Here is a 22,750-nt window from a genome sequence, read left to right on the forward strand (position 1 = left end):
AGTATAATACTTGATGACATTTTTAATAATCGAAAAGTCGTCAATCATATGACTACAGAGATAATAAGGGTACATTAGTTTATTTAATAGAGATTAGTTTGATAGAGTAGCAGATTGGAGATAATCAAGACTTGGGAAGTTCTTGAGATAGGCAGCACCTTGACTGTATAGTAATCCTTGGTCGACGTTCTCGCCATAGCCAGAGTAGAATTGTAAGACATTGTTAAAGCCAGAGGTAATCATACCAATTGGAATGAACCCTTCTGGATCCAAGAAACTATTGTCACCATAGTTGATAAAGAGTTGGGTGGTTCTGCAACATGCCAACTGTGTTATATGAATGAATGGATAAAGGGTATTAAATTAATTTCATTCATTGTCTACTACTTCCTTCTTCTTTGCAAAACTATATATACATACACCTTGACTGTTCATTTCAGCGGCATAGGTGATTGTTGCAGCTACATTTGATATGCCGACAATCGAGTCTTCTGGGATGGTGATGTTCCACTTTTGTGATACAGCAGGGTCACTTGCAATACCCCATTGTGCAACGAATGGTCTTGGTTGATCAATGACACGGAAGAATGCATTGTCATTGTAATAACCAGCTTGAATAAGAGTATAGAAATGATCAACTCCATAAGGAGCCCATGATCTATTAAAGGTGGCACTAAAACTACCCTTGGTAGTGGTGAATGCTACGACAAATGTATCTGGTGCTGTGAGTGGTTGGTATGACTCGTCTACCTCGACTTGTAATGTGTCACCATTGACAACACCCAATAACAATAAAAGTAATGCTGTTATAAAGATAATGATCTTCATTTTTCGTATATATACAATAATAATAATAAATAATCTATCGGATGATTAATGATCATTGTCAGTGAAACTAGTTAAAAAAATAAATAAAAAAGAAATAATAATAATATCTATCTACTCAAACTCACAGACAATATCATTCATATATGAGAGAGTGTTGGTGATACTATAATATAATAATATCAATATTGAAGTTTAATTATTGGTAACCTTAAGAGTATTTAGTACAAAGTATGACTTAGTCAACAAGGACAGACCCTTCGCACCAGTGAAAGAGCAAAAGATTTTTCTTGTTCATTTTGAGGACTTTGGCTCAAAAAGCTTTTCATTCAATTTATCTATCTGTCTGTCTGTTTATATCTATCTTATCTCTATCTTTGTTCAATACAATACAATACAGATACAGAGTTATATCAATAATATCTTCACAGTAAAGGTTAACAGAACGAGAAACAAACCGAAGATAGTTTGGAGGATAGTTGGTAGTTGATAAAATATAGTTATATAGAGTAGTTGGTAGTTAATAGTTTAGTAGACATAAAGAGAAACATGTCAACTTCATTTACTACAAATGATGAATACCAATTTGATGCATTCGAAGATGGTTCTTCAAGTATGTTGTTTGTTTGTTTGTTTGTTTGTTAGAAGAGTATACTTTTAGTTCTAACTTTTCATTGATTCTATTATTACTTTTCTATTTTTATTAGAATTGGTTGGAGAACAACAATTAACAAAATTAAATCAATTTGCTGTTGATTATGCACAACAGATTTGGAAGATTGAAGAAGCATTGGATGAATCGATCAATGAATCGTCTGATTTTAATGTGGATCCCGTGTCATTGTACATTCGACCATACGAGCAACAAGACATTATAGAGTTGATCAAGACCGAGCACAAGATCTTTAACAAGGTGATGCTCGTCTTTGCATCGTTGTGCAATCAGGTGCGTATCGTCAAGGAGACGGCTGAACTGCGTTTCTACCAGCCACTCATTGTGTTTGGCGAGATTACTGGTGAGGCAAGTGAGGGTGACGTGCAAGAAGAGGTGGCTCGTCTGCTACCATTCATGATTGATCTGTCGGCACTGGTCAACCGATGCTACAGCATTGCACGTAACTTTGTGTCACAATTGGCGTCGATCTATCAGTCGTCGCCAACCACCTACACCAAGTTCTTTAAAAACACGCATCTCCAAACTGTGTTTTATTCAATGGCCGACTTGTTTGCCGTTCTGATCACATTGGACCAGATCATTGTCAACAACCAGGCACTTGACTCTGCATGGGGACGTTACCAACGTATGGTCAAGAGTGTGCGTGCCGAGCCGGGCAAATACGGCGTTGCCGAAGAAGAGAAGCTTTGGCAGCTCGAGAAGCTCCTCCTCTCACTCAAGGGACAGTTGTTGGAAGGTTATATCTTCCAGACTTGCGTGCAACAAGAGTTTGACTTCCCAGGTGTCGTCGATGTACGTCAAAACAAGCCGCTCAAGGCCGAGTTTGTGCACAACCTCAAGGCCATCTTTGGCATGCTCCAAGCCAAGATGATGGACCCGTCCGAACTGTACCTGCGCGAGCGTTTCCCCGGCATGATGGGTCTCTACACATTCTACGTGTCCATCTTTAAAGATATTACCGACAAGTCATTCTTTAAGCAGATCTGGGAGCTCATTAAAAAGGTGCCAATGATCTCCATCTACAACAATGTCTTTTGGTACCCCGCTGACTTTATTTTCAAGCTTATGCCCGGTATGATGAAGATTATCGGTACCGTCGACGTTGTCGGTATTCGTCGCGAGTACCTCAAGGTTGTAGATCGTGAGTTTGCCGGTCGTGTCAAATCCTACTATCTTCAAGTCAGTCGCTGGATGGTACGTATGGAGTCAAGCAACCTCAACCGCGGTACCACCTTTTGGGATGCCAATCTATCACGTATCGGTCAGATTATCCAAGGTGTTCTCCTCTCCTACCACATTAGTCATCTCTTCAAGACCATGATTGGATTGCACATGAACCTTACTGCACCACTCAAACCATCAGATGTACGTCGTCTCTTCCAGTGTGCCGAGATGCTCAAAGCCATCCAAGGAACATTCCATCGTCGTTCTTCTATGATCTCTGCTCACATCTCACTCATGACTCAACACTTGACAACCATCATCAACAACAAATTGGATATCGTCCGTAATAGATATACTGGTAAATCAAGTTATTCCGACACCGAGTTGGATGTTATCATGGCTCTCACTTTAACATCTGATTTACTTTGTGGTGTTGCAACTCCAGAACGTATCCTAATCATGAAATTATGTTTAAATGTTATTTATCAAGCTGTATGTAACAAGATATACAAATATATATTGGATTGGGGTTCTAACCTTTATTTTATTTTATTCTAGAATTATTTAAAGGATCAAGATATTGAAGATCTTAGACTTCATATTAAAAGACTTGAATTTATTTCAGATATTCACAATCAAATTAGAAAAGTTTGTGATTGTTCATTATTATTTTGGGCTCGTGATCTTTTCCCAACTTATCTTCAATTTATTTATGAAAATCCAAATCAAGCTTCAAGTATTCAAGTATGTAAACTAAAAAACAAAAACAAAAAAGAAGATTATTATTATTTACATTTTCTTATTTTATTTTCCTCTTTTTTTAAGTATGCATTAACTGGTATGAAGGATGTTGTATCAATTTTAGAAAAAGCAATTCATGTTGAAGATCCAAACAAATTAATTGAACTTTATAGAATTGAATTGGAAGATTTAATGGAAAAGTTTATTATCCAACCATTAGGAAAAGACATTGAAACCGATCTTCGTCTTCGTATTCATAGTTTCCTCAATGTCGCTGAAAAGGATCCATTCAAGAGTGGTATCAAAGAGTTTGGTAAATTCCTCGAACTCAAGCCACTACGTTTCTTTGACAAGACTATCGATATCAAAGCACGTATTGCTCATTACCTCGATTCCACCTTTTACAACTTGAATACTGTAGCTCTATTTGATTGGAAGACTTACTCTGAAATGAGAAATATGGCTTTCTACAAATATGGTTTAAATCTTTTAGAAGTTCATTTACCTGGTGCTACTCTTGAACAAGTAAGAGAAAAAACAAACAAAAAAAAAACAAAAAAAAAGAGATATAACACAAATGTATATTTATATATATTAATAACTTTTTATTCTTTTTTTTTAGGGTTTAGATGTTTTAGAAATTATGAGAAATATTCATATTTTTGTAGCAAGATACAATTATAATTTAAATAATCAAATTTTCATTCAAAGATCATCGAATAGTAAAACACTCAATACTATCAATATTACACATGTTGCCAATTCAATCCGTACTCATGGTGCTGGTATTATGGACACAACCGTCAACTTTGCTTTCCAATTTTTAAAGCAAAAGTTTTCAATCTTTTCAGAATTCTTGTTTGATGATCAAATTAAATCAAGATTATATAAAAATTTAAAGTATGTAAAAAGAAAAAGAAAAAAAAAAAGAAAGAAAGAAAGAAAAAGAAGAATATATATATCTAATCTCTCATTTCATTTAATTTAAATTTCTTTAGGTACTTTAGAGAAAACAAAGAAAAATTAGATAATATGTATCCATTTGATTTGGCAGTTGAATTTGAAAAGGATATTCGTCAATTGGGTCTTACTGAAGCAGGTCTCAGTTTCTTGGATCAATTTAGAATTTTAATTACTCATATTGGTAATGCCATGGGTTACATTCGTCTTGTTAGATCTGGTGGTCAACAATACTGCAGTAATGCCATTCGATTTGTACCCGATCTCAAAAAGATCCCCAACTTTGAAGAGTTGATCAAGATGCATCCGCTCTCTGCCGAGACAATGGAGTCGAGCAAGAACCTCGACAATGTCATCCAAAACCTCGCATCCAACGTGTCGGATGGTACCGAGTACTTTAAGTTGCTCGTCGACGTCTTTTCGACGGCGTTGCGTAGTGTCAACAACCAACATCTCAACAACTTTTATGCCATCGTACCACCCCTCACCATCAACTACATCGACCACATCATCAACGCCAAGGACAAGCTCTTTAAAAAGAGCAAGGCAATCGGTGCCGAGAGTCTCCAGTTTACCGACGACGGTTTTGCCATTGGTTTGGCATACATCCTCAAGCTACTCGATCAAAACAAGCAGTTTGACTCGTTGCACTGGTTCGAACGTATCCAAAAGAAGTACGAAGACGATCAAAGAAATATCTTGGCAGAGTCACAAGCCAGAGGCATGAAGGAAGATCAAAATCAATTGTCTGTTAAAAAGGTCAGATCTCTTCAAACCGAATTTGAATTATTCAAATATTCATTCTCTGGTGCTAGAATCTTTTTCAAAGGTGATTAAATATGATATGATTTGATTTGATTGGATAGGAGGATTAGATACATACATCCCTAACCGTCACATATGATATCCTAGCCATAGTCAACTTCACCAACCTCACACACACACATCTCATCATCACCAACCCCAATCAACACATCAAACCCAATTTTTTTTACACAATACAACATACACCTACATTACACCTAACCTATCACAATACTACTAATAAAATAATTATTATATATATTATATTAAACAAAAAGATGGAATCGGATAGTAGTAGTATATTCATCATCTCAAACCCCCCTAAATTCTATTGAAATTCCAAATGGAATTATCGTTCATCCCCATACATACACTCTCGATTCTTGTTGTGTAAGGAGTGTTTTCTCTCTCTCACTCTCATTGATAGCAGCAAAATTACACCACAACTCGTACAAACACACATAATTTCATCCTAAAACAGCAAATATCGATACATTTATTACACACACTCAAGCAGATTTAATTGTAAAGGGATGAGTTATTATTCCGAAAAACACCCTCCCTCTTCCTCTATGTACGTATCCATTTACCAATGAATAACGTTCCAATTTTAGATAATGTAATATTCAATTTTGATTTCCATATTCATCCTGCGCGCTCATTTTTTGTCCGCCTACCATTGTTCAGCAACTGCACTGCACAACAGTATTTAATTAACTTGTCATCTGTTCCAATATCACAACTCATTAGTTTAGTTTATTTACTTCAATATCAACAACAACAACTACACAAATAGTATTTATAAAAAAATGGTATCTTCTATCGTTAAAATCACATTCTTATTGGCCGTTATGACCGCCGTCGTCTATGGTAAAATCAACGTTTGTTTCCATTGTGATGGAGCAAACATTGTAGAACAATGTACTGGAGATCGTAAATGTCTTGAATTCGATGGTCCTTCAACTGTATGTATAGTTAACTATAAAAATAGATTAATCATTATTATTTTATATTATTCTTTATACTCACCAATTTCTTCTTTTGTATGTTTGAAATAGTGTTTCAATTTCACCAATGCTTGCTCAACAGGTGTAACAATTGGATCTGGTCAAATTTCAATCACCAACAATACCTACACTTTCCGTACATACTCGGCTTCATTAAACTGCTCTGGTAACTTCACTGATGCCAGCACCACCTGTGGAACTTGTTCCCCAGGAGTCAACAGAGGTATCTATGCCGAATGTGTTTCATCTGCTGCTTCAATCGCCGCCTCAATGGTCTTTGCTATCGTTGTTGCCCTCTTTGCTGCTCTCGTATAAACACCCGATCCCAAACAAATGGCTCCCCTTTCCAATTATTATTAATTTAATATAATAAAATATATTTATTAAAATTTACAAAACTAATGTCTATAGTTTTTGATGAGTACTGTTTCCAATGATATGATTAATATTTTAACTTCTTTTTTTGTCAATGGTTTTGGACTTTGAAAAGGAAACATCATATCATCAGGGTGTTCAATAAGACTCTCTATGGTGGTGAGATATTGAGAAAACTCTGGAAATGATTTTTCAGGATTTAAATGTGTACTAGAATTATCAAATGTAGGAGAGACAAATAAAAATTGGTAATGGTATTGATCAAATGAGATATCATTGATTTTAAATTAAATGGCTTGGTTTTCTCTATTAAATAATTCAACCAATTGGCTAATAAATGTATCGGATTGTGTTTAGATTGGTCACTTTTACATGATGCCAGATAGATGGTCCAAGCGTACTATCAACTGCAACGTAATCAATTTTTGACTGATACCCAGTGCAAACATTTAAATGATCCTAGGTACATCAAGTAAAGAATATTTGTTTCAGTTTCTTTCTTCCTCGTTGATCATTTTTTTAATTTACTTACAATTTTCAATATTTTGTGTAATTCTTCTTGATAAATCTCTTTGAGTACTATATCTTCCAATTCTTGAATATTTTTCATGATCAATAAAAATGCCCGGATCGGAGTTCAAAAAAACCATTGCTAAAAAAGCTGCATAGATATTTATTTGGTTGCACTATTGGGCTCAAATCTTCCCCGATTCCTCATCACTCATGACGTGATGGCATCAATACCCGCAACGGAGTTTGGTTGTCCTTTATTGTAAACAACACACACGCTCTCCTTCTTCTTCTTTAATGCCATAAAAGATAAATAGATAGATAGATACAACAAACAGAGATAATATGGAGAGTGGAGATCTTGATCAACCATCATCATCATCGCCATCATCACCGATTGTTATTGATATAAATGACAAACAAGTTTATAAAGTAGCAGTAGACAGAAAATTAAATGCAATCAAGAGATTCGATGAACTAGACAAGAATATATTCAAGTTGTACAATGCAGTCAAAGGAGACAATACCAAACGACAACTAGAACTGTCAGAGATTGAAAAGAAGCAAAGAGAGTATGGCAGTGCTATAGAAATCTCTGAAAAGTCTATGGACAGTATGTCACTGTACTATGTCAATGAAAAGGTAGACCTCATCATGATGATTGAAGAAGAAACCAAGCGACAGTCTGTCCTCCAAGACCAATTGTCCGAGGTCGCCTACAACATCAACGCAGTGTCTCCTCGAAACATCTCATCCTCTGTAAATGGTCCTCTTACAAGTCACCAACTATTAACTGAAATCAGAGACCTTCAACTAGAAATTGAAAAGGTTGAATTGGAATATCAACAATTACAATCTACTTGGGATAGTAAGCGATCTCTCCTAAATCACTTGATTCAAGAAAAAAGTGATCATATCTTATCTTTAAATGTATGTAGAAATAGAGAGACAGAAATTAGACCATACTTGATGTATTATAATATTTATTAATAACAAAACAAAATAGAAAAAACTAGAGGAAAAGGAAAAGAATAGAAAGAATCTAAAGGATTTGGAATCAATCATTGATGGACTTTTAATTAAAGATAACAAAAAGGGAGGATCCAGTGTTGAAACAAAAGATAAAGATAAAGATCAAGTATCTTCTGGATATTCAATTGATTCATTTATAAATTCAATTGAAAAGGAAAAGGAAAAGGATAACAAAAGTTGTAGTAGTAATAGTGGAAGTGGTATAATTGGTAATGGAAGTGGTAGTGGAAGTGGTAGTAGTATTGGTATTGGAGCTACTGCTGCTGCTACCGCTAATAATGGTAGTGGTACTGGTGGTAGTACACCAACACGATCAAATACACCACCAGTTGTAGGTAGAGCATTGACTAGGGGAACTGCTACCAGTGCATCAGCATTAAACTTGAATGCATCATTGACAATACCACCACCTCCCATGTCCCCAGACGCATCCAAAACAATTAATCAGTATCCTCTTACCATCAAAACACAAAGCAATACCTTTATTAGTGGTATAACCTATACTTTGGAATTGGATACTATATCGACTTTAAAACAACGTATCTATGACTATCTTTTAATTGAATCACCTTCATCCCTTTGGAATATGGAAATCAGCTCTCCCCATAATCTATCTTTAAAAACTCTATCCAACACATTCTTTGCATCAGATTCAAAAGTTTATTTGTAATTAATCATTTATTCTTTATTATCATTATTATTTATTTTCGCTCCTAATCATTTCTTTTTTTTTTTTTTTAGAAAATATATATTATACTTTTCCGATAGAGTTAAAAAAACTGGATCCAATAATAATAATAATCAAGATGATGGAAATGATCAACCAATTATTTATGTTGTCAATAGTCTTGAAGAAACTGAATTTACATCTAAATTATCTCAAATGATTGATGGGTATTTAGATTTCTACCAAAATGCAAATCAAGAATCAGTATACTTTAGAACAAAAATGATAACCTTTTTAGATAATATTCAAAAGGAAAGAAATAGATTGGATGATACTAAATGTTTAAGAAATCCACAATCAAGATTTATGCGTGTAAAATCAATGGCCTTTTCATCATCTACTACTCCATCTTCATCTCCTCCAAATCAATCATTATCATCTTCTTCCTCTTTCCTAAATAGACCATCATCACCTGTATTTTTACCTTTAATTTCAAAATCATCTGAAATCAATAATAACAATAATAATCATCTTGGTCTATCGGGCTCAACAAGTCCAAGTTCATGGAAATCATGTTCACCTTCTAGAGGTTCACCAATAGCTGGATTTATCAATGGAAAGGATCCACAACAACAACCACAACAACAATTAGTTGTTGGTCAAAATTGTACAATTAGAGTATTTATTACAAAAGATATAATTAAAACTTTTGTTTGTCATGGTAATTATACAAATGGAAATATAATCAATTTTAAAGAACTCTTTGTATACTAATCACTCCCTTGATTCTTTTCATTTAATTTAAATAGTACAAACATTGGTAGGAGAATTAATTGATAATTTATTTATAAAGTTTTCAAAGTTTATAAACATGTCTGAAAAGAATCAAGACAAGGGAAAACTTATGCCAATGGCTGAAATGAAATCAAAATATGTTGTTAAAATTAGAGGTTTGGAAATCTATTTGGTCAATCCTACCATCCCACTATCATCAATCGATTTTATAAACACCAAATCAAGAAGACAGAAAAAAGTAGATTTAATTTTAATTGATAAATCAACCATTTCAAAAGAAATTCTTGATTCTTCTATTAATTTTAATCATTTTGATGTATGTACAAATATATATATAGAGAGAACTTCGATTAGATATCATATATTAACTCTTTCTTTCTTTTTTATTTTTTGTAGGTTATAAAAAATATGAATAGTAAAATAGATAAAGAAGAAAAAGTTAATAATCTAAGTTTATCATATATGATAAACAAACCATTTAAATTAAGATTGGGAAGTTTAAAAAACTTTGATACTAGAACCTCCCCATCAAAGGATAAATCAATCTATGTTGCATGTCAAGTTTATCAATGTGGTATAAAGATTGGGGAGGAATTTTGTACTGCACCAATCGTTCTTGTTACCAATCCATCATGGCTCAAATGGATGGAAGGGCCTGCTTATAACCATATCCCTAGCAATGCCATTTTATGTATTCAAGTTAGATACCATCCATCCAATACTACAGTTGGTTGGGTCAATTTCAAAATGTGGGACTATCGTGGAAGAATCAATTCTGGGTTCCATCAACTATGCCTCTGGATGGACGATACACCCGATCATATCGGTACACTTTATGAAAACAAACAACATTTATTGTCGTCGTCAGATGGAAACGAGGCCAATGAACCACCAGCCATTAGTTTCGAAATAGAATTGTCAAGTCCTGCAATCATCTATCAACACGAGAAATTGGAGGAAATCCCCGAAGACTCTTTTGAAGATGAGGAATTGTCATTTAGCGAGATGCAAAGATTGACAAGTATCATTGAAAAGGATCCATTAACAGGTTTGACAGTAGAAGAAAGAGAATTGTGTTGGAAACACAGACACTATTGTAAATTTATTCCTAGGTCGACGAGCAAGGTCATTCTCTCTGTACCTTGGAACAACCCAGATAGTATCAAGGAATTGTACCAATTGTTGCACAGCAAGAGTTGGTCACCACTAGAACCAGTTGATACATTGGAATTGCTAAGCTCTAAATTTTTGGATCGGGATATTAGAAAGTTTGCCATCACAACACTCCAAAGAATGAACGACGAGGAACTTGGTCTCTATCTCCCACAACTTGTCCAGGCACTCAAACATGAACCAAACCATTACAGCTCATTGGCCAAATTCCTTCTCCGCCGAGTACAATTGAATCGTCAACAAATGCCCTATCAATTCTTTTGGTATCTCAAAGTAGAGATTTCAAACTTGAACGTTCATTTGCACTCTCAATGGATCGAAAGATACCAATTAATTTTAGAAGCATTCCTAAGAGGTAATCCAAAGATATCAGAACTCTCTAAACAATATGATATGTACCTAAAATTAAAATCAGTGGCACTTGGTGTAAAGAATGTAACAAATAACAAGAGAAAGGATTATCTATTATCACAATTTTCAACTATTAAATTCCCAAACGATTTTAATTTATTATTTAATCAAGAGTATGTAGAAAAAAATAATATATCAATATTAATTTATGTATTAATTTTTTCTTTTTAAGATATAAAGCAAAAGGAATTGATATTGAATCATGTAAAGTAAAAGAAAGTAAAACTTTACCATTATGGTTATCATTTTATAATTATGATCCAATGGGAGATAATATATTGGCCATTTTTAAATGTGGAGATGATCTTAGACAGGATCAATTGACACTTCAAATGATTGATTTAATGGATAGAATGTGGTTAGCTGAAGGTATTGATTTACAAACTATTAGCTATCGATGTGTTGCAACAGGACTGAATGAAGGAATGATCGAGGTGGTTGGAGAATCAAAAACAATTGCAGATATCCAAAAACTGACTGGAAAGAATGCAGCTGTTGCTGCCTTTTCAGAAACTGCCATCGCTAGTTGGCTCAAGCAGGTCAATCCATCAGAATTTGAATACAACTCTGCAGTGGAAAACTTTGTCAGAAGCTGTGCTGGATGTTGTGTCTATACTTTTATCTTGGGTATTGGTGACAGACATAATGACAACATCATGCTTACTAAAGCCGGACACCTCTTCCACATTGATTTCGGTAGATTCTTGGGCAACGTCCAAACATGGCAAGGAATTAAACGAGAAAGAGCACCATTTGTCTTTCCGCCATCCTTTAATCTCATCATTGGTGAACACTACAAACACTTTGAAGAATTATGTGGTCGTGCTTATAATATCATTAGAAAAAAGGCTCATATCTTTTTAAATTTATTCTTAATGGTAAAATAGAAAAAGAAACAAATCACCCGAGAAATATATAAATTTACTTTTTCTTTCTATTTATTTTTTTAGATGGTGTCTACAGGTATGCCAGAATTAAATCACCAAGATGATATATTATATCTACGAGATTCACTGGCATTGGAACTAACAAGTGACCAAGCCTATGAGAAATTTTCCCAAATGATAGAACAAAGTCTAGGATCAAAAACAACTGGAGTTAATTTCGCTGTTCATTTATTGGCAAATTAATCAACAATAAATTATTTAATACTGTATTTTTAATAATATCAATCAAACAAATCAGTATCGAATAATATAATACTATTCGTGGATATATATTTTTTGAAATTAGGGGGGTCTTTATTTTTATAATTGATTTAAAATGTATTTGATTGTTTTTTTTTTTTAGTTTTAGTTTTTTTAAAAAGATTTGTTTGTTTTAAAAAAAAAAAAAAAAAGGGAGGTGATACATTTACTTTTGACAGTTATATAAAGATAGTTCCAACGTAGTAATTTAAAGGGGGGATGGTTCATAAATTAACGGGGTTTTAGTGGATCACTTGATGCGAAATTATTGGAATCCATACTATTTTTCTGGATGGCAATAAAACACAATGTAAAGTATGAGCGTTGATTGGCGCTGCTTCCATCATCTATATCGGCTACTTGTACCAAGTTCGATCCAATTAAGCAATTCATCGTCAATCTTTGTTGACAATTAATTATTTAATGGTCGAGTAATCTCTTAATTATTATTATTATTATTGGTTGTAAAGTTATTATTATTATTTAAGTTATTATTATTTAGTTATTATTAATTGAGATTCCGCGGATAAAGTGTAAAGATTAAGCGAGTTTTCTAAACTCTGTGACAAAACAAATAGAGTCGCTGGTTGTAGTTTCGTTATAACAAAATCAACAGAGATTCTACCAAGTGGGATATCTAACTTTTAAAGATAGATATGGCGAATTGTTTGAAAAAATATGAAAAGTATATAGGTTTGTTTGTAGGTTGTTGTAAGGTTGTTGAAAAAAAAGAGTCTGGGGGGGGTGGTGTTGTAAGGTGAGAAGAAAAAAGTTCGGGTAATTGTTGTTGTTGTTTGGTTGTTTGAGAGGGGGGGGGGGGGGGGGGTTCGTTATTTGATGATTAATATTACAAAGGGGGGTGGTGAGAGAGGAATTAATATATGGATATCTCCTTTACAGTACTATGTGGATAATATAAACAAAATGTCATTAAAGTAAAAATGTATAGATATATATAAATAGAATGATAAAATGGGAAAAAAAAGAAAAAAGATTTTGGGGTTTTGTTTGTGGTTGGAGGTAAATTTAAAAAGTGATGTTCGTGTGGGTTGAGAGATATAAATAAATAAACAAATGATTTGTATGGTATATACGTATACCGCACAAATCTCGACTAGGAATCAATTGAAACTATATGGCAGAATTCAGACAAATAGATCATCCATTAACCTGTTCTTCCATTGGATTCAACTTCGTCAAAGTATAACAAATGTTGCAGAGCTGATTTTCAGCGCTACAATGAGGGTGGTGTTCGAGTGGTTTGTGTGTAGTAGTAAGTTAAACACAAACTACGTACGAATAATATAGATAGAGGAAATAGAGTTATAATGCTTGTTGCAGCCGATACCAGATGGTCAACACAAGTCCCTGCGCGCAATGCGAGGGAGCTTATTGACGGGCATGGTGCTTGAGCATCTCTAACGTCTCTAGGATGTTTTCGAGTCCGTGATTGCCGTCTCCTCCAGCAGCAGAGGCAAACACAGAGTTTTTAAAGGGTTGTTGGTTCTTGATGGGTGTGTTGTCGTCTGACATGTCTTGATCATCGTCATCATCCGAGTTGATGATGCTGTGGATTTGTGACTTGACATTGGTGGTGGTGGTGGCGACGGTAGCAGTGGCAGTGGATAGACCGCCACTTGAAACAACAAGATTGGGGTGGATGTGAGAAAAGGCAGAAGAGGAGAGAGCCTTGACATAGATGGGTGAGCCCGTCTCGTCTTCCTTTTCGAGACAACCGGTGATTCTAATCTTGACGGGACGGAGACATTCTTCACGTTCGGCCATCAACTTGTCAAACTTGTCCTTTTCCTCCTTGGGGATATCGGTACCGTGTTGGTAGGTGATGATCTTGATGACCTTGTCAATCTTTCTCAAGTAACGGTATGGCCATTTACGACGAGTGCATTCCTTGAAACGCTTGCACAACATTGACTCTGAAATACCAAGACGTGAAGCTGCCTCCTTTTGTGGAAGTACCAACAGTTCGGTAATATCAATATAGTTTGGATCATTGTTTGATGGTTGTTGTTGTTGTTGTTGTGATGGAGTAGTTGTTTCTGATAAAGAGTGTTGTAATGAGACTGATGGTTGTTGTGGAGATGGGGAGGAGGAAGAGGACGAGTTCATTTCATCGTTACTAGCCATCAATGAAAAGGATGAGGTACTTTGAGAGGCACCTGATGAACTCATTGGAGAGAGTGAGGCAAGATGGATGGGTTGTGATGGTGATGAAGGTGACGAGGTGTGGTCGTTGCCGCCGTCAGATAGATCAGAAGAGTTGTCTTGGTCGTCCTTTTTACGCTTGTTGTTGGTATTGTTTCTAGAGAGGACGTGGAACGAGCTTGAGGTGACCGACGATACTTCTTGGTTGGCACGACCGTCGTTAAACACCTCACACAAGGCAAAGACAAGGCAGAAGGATTGGTGGAGATGCTTGGAGCTGACTTCACTGACCTTGAGCTTGTTAAAGACGACGAGACCGGTGCGATCGACCATCAACGACTTGATGCCCTGGAGTACCTCTTGTTTGCCATCCGATTGCTTGGCACTGACTTGCTTGTAGGTAGAGTTGTAAACCAAAGATACCTGGACAACCAATGCGCTGCCAACAGTACGATTGTTGATCAACTCTTGGTCAACCATCAATGTTGGTGATGGATGAATATATCTATGGCATACTACTGAATCTGATGGTTGATGTTGAATAGTTAATCTAAAAAGAAAAAAAAGAAAAGAAAAAAGAAATTAGAATATGTAAAAGATTAAGATTTGATTTGATTTTAACATACTTGTCTCTTGGAGTTAATAAACGGTGGTTATGGTATTCAACTTGATGGTCATCTGAACTATGGTCTTCAATAATCATATTGGTGGCAGTGGTGACAGTTGGTGATGCAGCAACAGAGGCAGTTGAGGATGATGGCGATGAAGAGGAGGAGGAGGGGGAAGAGGTAGAGTGTTGAGTAAAGTTTTTGATATTGTCAAGTAGGATGGATTCTCTTCTCTTGAGGTCAACCAACTCTTGCATCCATTGATAGATTTGTTGCTTGTTGTTTGGTGAAGGTGACAATGATTGATGTTGTTGTTGGCTATTATCAACGACGACTGGAAGAGAGGGTGATGAACATGGCGAAGAATCGTGGCTCTTGAAGATAAAAGATGGTGAAGCAGATGATGACAATGGCGATGGTTTGGTACCGGTGGACGTGGTAGTAGACAATCGTGACTCAAATTGTTTAAAGGTTGGTAAAGAGTGGTCATTGTCAGAGTCGCTGTCATCGTCAATTAAACATTCCGATTGAACGGGATTCAAAATATTTAATAATTGTCCATTGTATCCATCTTGTTGTTGTTGTTGTAATTGATCCTTATTGATGTTGGCGATAATCGGTAAATAGCTTTGGTATGGGTTATTAAGTAACAATGAGGATGATGATGGTGATGAAGAGGATGATGATAATTCGATTCTTTGCTTTTTGATAATATGATTAGTAGTGCTTGCGTTGTTATTATTATTATTGTTATTATTGTTGATTGGCACTGGAGAAGATGAAGGTGAAGTAGATTGATAGCCTATAGATATTGTTGTTGTTGATGTTGGTGGAGCCGCAAGTAATATACTATTTATGTTGTATGATGGCTTAAAGTTGGGTATCGATATGGGTTGAGATATCTTTTGCATTTTCGGCTATGTATGTATGTATATATATATATAATGTAAATCGATGAAAAAATCTAACAAAATGATGATATGATAAGATTAATATATATAAAAGATAATAAATATTATGTACAAAAAGAGTAACCAGCCAATGATCAAGTACTAGTTTAGTGTATGTATAAATAAATAATTAAAAATAGAGATTGTTTTTTTTTTTTTTGTATGTATGTAGTATGCTCAAAGAGCACAAGTGCTCAAGGAGAGGGAGAAGGAAAGGAGGAGATAGATGTAGTGATGAAAAGATAATACGTGTGATTATATTATCTCTTATCAAAACATGTTGTTGTTCTCTGTCTTTGTTATTATTACTAGTTACAACTACTACTATTTTACTACTACTTGTTTAAAAAAAAAAAAAAAAAAAAAAAAAGATGTGAAAAATAAAAGAAGCTAACTAACAACAGATAAACAAAGTACTACTTATTGTTGTTATTGTTAACTGCAGTTGCGCGCAAAGATGGGGATTGATGTGATGGTAGATGTGAAAACAATGGTGAATATATGTGTGTGTGTTGTCGAAACCTTCTTCTCTTTACTTCACCATCCCATTTACCGTTAAAAAAAAAAATTAAAAAAAAAAAAAAAAAAGAAGATAGGGCAAACGATGATGATACGAATAAGGATTTCTTTTTTAGAATGAAAAGAACGATCAAGATATTATTTGTTTAATTTTGGTATTGGGAACCCAATATTCAATAATTTAATAAATATTATCTCTATCTATCTATTTTTTTTTTTTTTTCTTTTGTTATTATTATTATTATTCTTTCTATTCTTTAATTAATTAAATATATTGGAACTAATGATTATATAACTAAATATAAATATATCTGCTCTCTCTATAGTTTGCAAATAGAGTTGGTTGTTGACTATTATTATTTGTTTGTTTGTTTTCTACTACTCTACTACAACGATTACTCTAGCTATCAATAGGTATATCGTTGCTACTAGCTAATATAATATAATATAATATAATATAAAATATATATATTTAACAAAACAACAAAAAATAGAGAAGCAAGCTTGTTGTTTGTTGTTGATGTTGGTATCGACGATTCACTCTGTCTGTCTGTCTGTCTGTCTGTCTATTGTGAATTTATTATTATTATTTTTTTAATTGTACAAATAGTTGTTGTTGAAGGAATAATAATAATAATAACACAGAGAGAGAGAGAGAGAGAGAGAGAGAGGAGAGCGCGCGGGAGAGGGGAACGATGTCGTGTGATGAATACTGTCATCTTTGCTGCTACTGCTGCTACTGCTAGTGGGTTATTCTCTCTAGAGCAAACAAGCAAGCAGGCAAGAAAGATAAATTCAACAAAAAAAATAATAATTTAAACACACCCATGAAGAACGACTCTCCTATCACCATAATATATTGTGTGGGTGTGTATGTGGAAGGGGTGTGAATGGTGGTGGTGGTGGTGGTGAGTATAGTAGGGGGGATATCCTAGTGGTGGTGATGAGAAGAAATTAATTTATTTCAACAACCACCCATTCTTCTCAATTCCAGAGGACTGGATAGGATATATATCATATCATCAGTACATCCCGTCACAAACAACATATGGAAATAGTAGTAGTAGTAGTAGTAGTAGTAGTGGAAGCAAATATTCAACAACCAGCCTGGTTGTAGTACAACAACAACAACTCAATATCTATCAGAAGGTGATCGATGATATATGATAGGTTGGTTGGCGCCGATAATAATATGGTATGATTGGATTATTTATGGGTAGTGATGATGATGATGTTGTTGAATGATGATGGAAATATATAAATATATCTGACCAAATATATATATATATATATATATATATATATATATATATATATAAATATAAACTCAAACTAGTATATGATCACATGGATGGGGGGGATAAATCCCAAAAATGATTTTGTTTTGTTGTACTTACCAGGAGGAGGAGTCAATCTATAATCCTAGGATATCTGTTCTTCTTGTTCTTGTGTTCTTTTTGTCAAATATATTTTAAATAGTGTACTTTTGACTTGAATATATTGAAATTTAAAATTGAATTGTTGGTGGAATTGAATGTTGAATGGAAGTGATTTCGTGCGTTGTGTGGGTGTGTTTGTTTGGCAGCCAGATATCTTTTTTCTTATCTACTATCCTGTTGTGGGGATTGGATTGGAAAACTGAACTGGTGTGCGTGTTGTGGGTTGGGATTGAAAAAGAAAAGAGGGATCAGCGGCAGCTGCTACTGCTAGCTAGTAACTGTAACGGTGTACTACGACCAGAAAAGAACAGAGAGTGTAGTGTATTGTAGTGTAGTGTAGTGTGGCACAGTGATGGAGTGGAATCTATCTCGTGCAAGGAGTGGGTTGGAATTAATTCCTTAACAGAAAAGTGGAAATTTAATATGAATGGGAAATTGACTGGGAAATTTAAAATCAAACGTCACAACTCACTCGGTCCGTCTCAGTCAGTCGATAGATAATAATAATATATTTATTTACGATAATGTTTATTATTATTATTATTGTTATTATTATTATACAGGCGGAACGGAATAATGAATGTGTTGTGGTTAGAGAGAGAGAAAAGAGTGTAAACTGGTAAATAACAGAAAAAGAAAATAATAGAATGCGCTGCCGTGGTGGAGGTGAAAAAGGGGGTTTGTACAAATAAGATTTGATAGTAATAATAATGGGAGATTAATTGATGGGTATTATTATTATTCTCTTTAAGAAAAAAAAAAAAAAAAAATATGTATAATAATTATAGTATAGTATAAATCAAATGGGGATAGGATATTATTACAATCAAATTCTGCAGTAAATGAATGTAATGAATATAGTGCAATGTCTCTAGAGATAATAATAATAAATAAATAAGGGGGGTGAGGTGATAAATAAAATAAGAAAAGGAAATCAATAATGAACGAGCTTGCTCTCTCTTTAACATGCAATCACGAGTGTGCAAAGAGAAGAGGTGAAATTGAATAATCAAAAGGACACAAAAAAAAAAAAAGGTTTTCTTCCTCCTCCTGCGAAAACTCAAGCTTTGGCTCCTGCTGCATGGTTCTTTTTGAGTTGAACAATTCTGACGATGACAGCTTTTAGTTCTTTTTTAAGCAATGCAATGTCGAGTGAAAAGCCTAGGATATTTTTATTCACTTTTTATTTTCACAAAAACCAAGCCCCCCTTTCACCGTGTCCCCTCCCCAGTCTTTTTCGAGATGAGCAAGCTAATATCTTCATCCAATTGCTTGAAATTGAAACCCAAAAATTTGTCGTTCTTGCACCTTATCACGTGAGGATACCCTTTGCACTTCGTCTTTTGTTCAATTTTAGAACCGCCCCTTCAATATCTATCTCTCCGCACAATTGACCTAAATATCTTTGCTTCTCATTGTCGAACCCATTATCCATTAAAATAATATCATTTTTTATTCCAGAACCAAAACTATCCAAAATATATAGACAGACAGATAATATCATTTATCCCTGGGAGTGATGAACTTCTTCTTCTTTGGCCATTATAATTATCATTTGATTTATGTATTAGTGGATTCACTTCTTGAATGATCATTCCATCAATCATTCCCCCAATCATTCTATTAATCAATCCGATGATATTTCACAAATAGGGTAGACATAGACACAAAGATAATATACAATACTACTATACTTATCTACTTTGAAATATCTGTTGTCAAAAAGTGAACTTCGCTTGAGAAGATATATGTTTGGTTTTTTTTTTTTTGAAACAAACAAATTCAAGAAAAGATATTGTGTCTCTTGGGGTGAATGGATTGTTGTAATTAGATATCTTTGTAGTAGTGTACTACTTTATTTTTAGAAAGAGGAATGGCAAAAGATAATAAGAAAAAGTCAAAAGAGACTAATACTACTACATCGCCATCATCTTCAAATGATGCTGGTGTTGTTGAACAAGATCATAGCAAAGATAACAAGTCATCATCATCATCTAATGTTTCGACAAAGACTACTAAACCAATCATAGATAAGAGTACATTGATAAATCGAGCAACTTTAAAGTATCCGTTATTTAGTTGTGCAAGTGGAGGTAATACAGATTTGGTGGCAGTTGGTGGAGGTGGAGGAGTGTCCAAGACGGGCGTTCCTAACGGTGTGACGGTGTTTAGATGGGTTGAAGGTATGCTGCAACAGCTCGAGACGTTGACTGCCGACGATTGCGTATCAAACATTGCTTTTCATCCAAGTCTCGATCAGTTTGCCTATGGCACACGATCAAACTGTCACATTGTCAACTTTAACAACAAACTCACCAGCTTTGAGGTCAAACAAACATTCGAGTCCATTCCTCCCAAAGAATCTAAAAAGGTTGAAGAGAGCAGTGGCAAAAGAGAGGAACCACTACTCCAACAAACATGTAGATACAACAGAGATGGTAACCGGTTGATCACAGGTGGTAGCGACAACTCGGTGCGTGTTTGGAAGATGCCTGAATGCAAGTTACTCAATACTCTTAGAGGAGAGCATAGTGACGAGATTACAGATGTCGACATTCACCCCCACGGCTCACACATTGTCACCACTTCCAAGGACAAGACTTGTAGAGTATGGAATCTCGTGTCTGGCAAGGTGGAGCATACGTTCCGTCGCAAGCATAACGGTGTCGATCTTGGATTCAGAGGTTGTCGATTCTCTGTCGACGGACTCTCCATCTTTGTCGTCTTGTCTACACCACGTGGCAAAAACACGGCTGGTATTGCTATTGTGTCGCAGTACAACCTGGCCACTGGCAGGGAGGAACAGACTCGCCAAGTACACACTGTTCACAACACCTGCTTTGAGTTGTCTCCCAATGGAAAGTACTTGGCCATTGGAACAGGCGACAGCTTCATCACAGTCGTCGACACCGACTCGCTCAAACGTGTCGATCGTTGGGAACCCCACGAATTTGTCATCACAGGTATCGCCTTTTCTCCAGACAGTCAAAACGTAGTCTCTGTCTCTGCCGATTATACAATCACTGCTCATAAAATTGGTACTGGTCCAAAAGGTAAACAAAACAAAACAATCAAAAAAAGAATAATATTAATTTGATTTCCTAATTTACTTTTTTTTTTTATTTAGATTTGGATTACAAGTTAATTATGGTATTAACAATAATAGTTTTATTATTGGCTTTAATTTATAAATTATTCTTTTAAACAAGTAAAGTAAAGTAATAAATAATATTAATAACCCAATAATAATAATAATAATAGTTAACTTTTAGAAAAAGAGGATAAAAAAAACAAAAAGTAAGGAAAACTTAACTTAACTTTAACCTTTAATCCAACCCCACTGCAACAATTGCTATATCCATTCCCTTCCTCCCCTTCTTACTGTTTGCATGTACGATCGTACGATCGCCTGGGTCACAACAGTCATGCAAATATTGTTGGGGTGGGTGGTAGTAATGGATAATAACGTGTGTGAGTTGTGGTGATGAATAATCAAAAATAATTTTTAAGCTAGAATGGAATGAATCTCTATTTTAATAATGATGATGGTTTGGGTGATAGTACTACTAGTACTAGTGTTCACGTTAACGTATATAAGGTGGGTGTGATCAATGCCAATCATTGTTGGATGTTGTATTTTAGGAGAGTAAAGAAAGAATGAATGAATGAATAAAAAGGAAAGAGCATAGAGATGTAAAATGGAGGGTGTGGAGTGGACATGACAGACAAAAGATTTGTTGTTATAAATATTAAATATACATTGGATTGGATTGATGGATGGGACGGATTGATGATGGTTCATTCATTCTTTATTGCTATAACAAATAAATAATTGTAAAAATATTATTAAAAATAATAATTATTAATTTTAAATAAAATAACCAAGTCAGTATAAACAACAATTAATAGAGACAAACTTTTAGATTGGTAGATAGTTTATTTTCCATTCCATTCCATTCATACCTTTTGACTCTTGAACCAACCCAACTAGTCAAATTTAAAATTCCATTTCCATCGCTATCACCCAAAAAAATAAAACACCCAACCAAAGGGTCATTCAATTCATCACCATCATCTAAATCTACCTCTAAGCAATCGCTTACCTACAATCACCTCCCTTTCATTTCTCTTCATCCAGCCAAGTCATCATAACACTTATTTTTTCTTTCCAATTCATTCATTCATTAACTTACTCTTAACATTATTATTATTATATTTAAAGTACAATATTAGTTCATAGTCATTCATAATTTGGTTGATTGGATTGGAAACACTAACATCAAAATCCACTAACCACTATCATTTATAATATCTCGACAAACACCAATTCGCTTGGCGACCTTTCGAATCTTAAAATTCACTTTGATTATTAAATCAGTGTCACCCGTGCGACTCCTCTTTTTTGTAAAAAGGTATGTACCAAACAAGGATGGTGTTACCATCTCGAACCCCCCATCATTCCGTTTCTTTGTACATCGAGTTGTGTGATCGCTCTTCGAATCGGCCTCACCAAATATTCGAAACTTTTAAAAAAAAATCGGTTGTCTCCGAAAAATTATACAAGACCTCTCTCTTTGCAACCCCCCCTCTGACTCTGACAAGGTGCATCGCTGTTCTTCTTGATATAGCTAGAGGATCCTTCCATTGTGTGTCGAACATACACAACAACAACAACAACAAACAATACACCATCTAGATAATAATAATAATAATAACTTAAATCAAAAGAGAGAGAGGAGAGAGA

The 22,750-nt window shown here is 34.8% G+C and overlaps 8 protein-coding genes across 8 annotated transcripts; 4 read left to right on the forward strand and 4 right to left on the reverse strand.

The window, feature by feature from the left end:
• Nucleotides 1-93: 93 nt before the first annotated feature.
• On the reverse strand, nucleotides 94-828 carry DFA_00678 (cyclophilin-type peptidylprolyl cis-trans isomerase; the record flags this gene model as incomplete). The annotated part of the gene is made up of 2 exons (XM_004358606.1): nucleotides 94-327; nucleotides 421-828. The coding sequence occupies 2 exons, from the start codon at nucleotides 826-828 to the stop codon at nucleotides 94-96; spliced, it is 642 nt and encodes a 213-aa protein (XP_004358663.1).
• Nucleotides 829-1,374: 546 nt separating this feature from the next.
• Nucleotides 1,375-5,203, forward strand: DFA_00679 (uncharacterized protein; the record flags this gene model as incomplete). The annotated part of the gene is made up of 6 exons (XM_004358607.1): nucleotides 1,375-1,438; nucleotides 1,533-3,157; nucleotides 3,224-3,409; nucleotides 3,491-3,931; nucleotides 4,029-4,306; nucleotides 4,405-5,203. The coding sequence occupies 6 exons, from the start codon at nucleotides 1,375-1,377 to the stop codon at nucleotides 5,201-5,203; spliced, it is 3,393 nt and encodes a 1,130-aa protein (XP_004358664.1).
• Nucleotides 5,204-5,979: 776 nt separating this feature from the next.
• On the forward strand, nucleotides 5,980-6,492 carry DFA_00680 (uncharacterized protein; the record flags this gene model as incomplete). Its single annotated transcript, XM_004358608.1, has 2 exons — nucleotides 5,980-6,135; nucleotides 6,229-6,492. 2 exons carry the CDS (start codon nucleotides 5,980-5,982, stop codon nucleotides 6,490-6,492), a joined length of 420 nt encoding a protein of 139 aa, XP_004358665.1.
• Nucleotides 6,493-6,575: 83 nt separating this feature from the next.
• Nucleotides 6,576-7,202, reverse strand: DFA_00681 (uncharacterized protein; the record flags this gene model as incomplete). The annotated part of the gene is made up of 2 exons (XM_004358609.1): nucleotides 6,576-6,762; nucleotides 7,081-7,202. 2 exons carry the CDS (start codon nucleotides 7,200-7,202, stop codon nucleotides 6,576-6,578), a joined length of 309 nt encoding a protein of 102 aa, XP_004358666.1.
• Nucleotides 7,203-7,407: 205 nt separating this feature from the next.
• Nucleotides 7,408-12,270, forward strand: DFA_00682 (uncharacterized protein; the record flags this gene model as incomplete). The annotated part of the gene is made up of 7 exons (XM_004358610.1): nucleotides 7,408-7,992; nucleotides 8,069-8,760; nucleotides 8,836-9,482; nucleotides 9,571-9,872; nucleotides 9,953-11,253; nucleotides 11,313-12,018; nucleotides 12,091-12,270. 7 exons carry the CDS (start codon nucleotides 7,408-7,410, stop codon nucleotides 12,268-12,270), a joined length of 4,413 nt encoding a protein of 1,470 aa, XP_004358667.1.
• Nucleotides 12,271-13,716: 1,446 nt separating this feature from the next.
• Nucleotides 13,717-19,510, reverse strand: DFA_00683 (uncharacterized protein; the record flags this gene model as incomplete). The annotated part of the gene is made up of 6 exons (XM_004358611.1): nucleotides 13,717-15,040; nucleotides 15,117-15,900; nucleotides 16,298-16,386; nucleotides 16,947-16,971; nucleotides 18,527-18,751; nucleotides 19,402-19,510. The coding sequence occupies 6 exons, from the start codon at nucleotides 19,508-19,510 to the stop codon at nucleotides 13,717-13,719; spliced, it is 2,556 nt and encodes an 851-aa protein (XP_004358668.1).
• A 369-nt stretch (nucleotides 19,511-19,879) lies between these two features.
• On the forward strand, nucleotides 19,880-21,675 carry DFA_00684 (WD-40 repeat-containing protein; the record flags this gene model as incomplete). Its single annotated transcript, XM_004358612.1, has 4 exons — nucleotides 19,880-21,059; nucleotides 21,134-21,156; nucleotides 21,521-21,595; nucleotides 21,649-21,675. The coding sequence occupies 4 exons, from the start codon at nucleotides 19,880-19,882 to the stop codon at nucleotides 21,673-21,675; spliced, it is 1,305 nt and encodes a 434-aa protein (XP_004358669.1).
• A 129-nt stretch (nucleotides 21,676-21,804) lies between these two features.
• DFA_00685 (uncharacterized protein) lies at nucleotides 21,805-22,651 on the reverse strand (the record flags this gene model as incomplete). The annotated part of the gene is made up of 4 exons (XM_004358613.1): nucleotides 21,805-21,821; nucleotides 21,970-21,993; nucleotides 22,200-22,302; nucleotides 22,568-22,651. The coding sequence occupies 4 exons, from the start codon at nucleotides 22,649-22,651 to the stop codon at nucleotides 21,805-21,807; spliced, it is 228 nt and encodes a 75-aa protein (XP_004358670.1).
• Nucleotides 22,652-22,750: the final 99 nt, after the last annotated feature.

This window comes from Cavenderia fasciculata (genome assembly GCF_000203815.1).
Source record: "Cavenderia fasciculata unplaced genomic scaffold Scf_Dfasci-F-a-25c12.r2-5, whole genome shotgun sequence".
Lineage (NCBI taxonomy): Eukaryota > Evosea > Eumycetozoa > Acytosteliales > Cavenderiaceae > Cavenderia > Cavenderia fasciculata.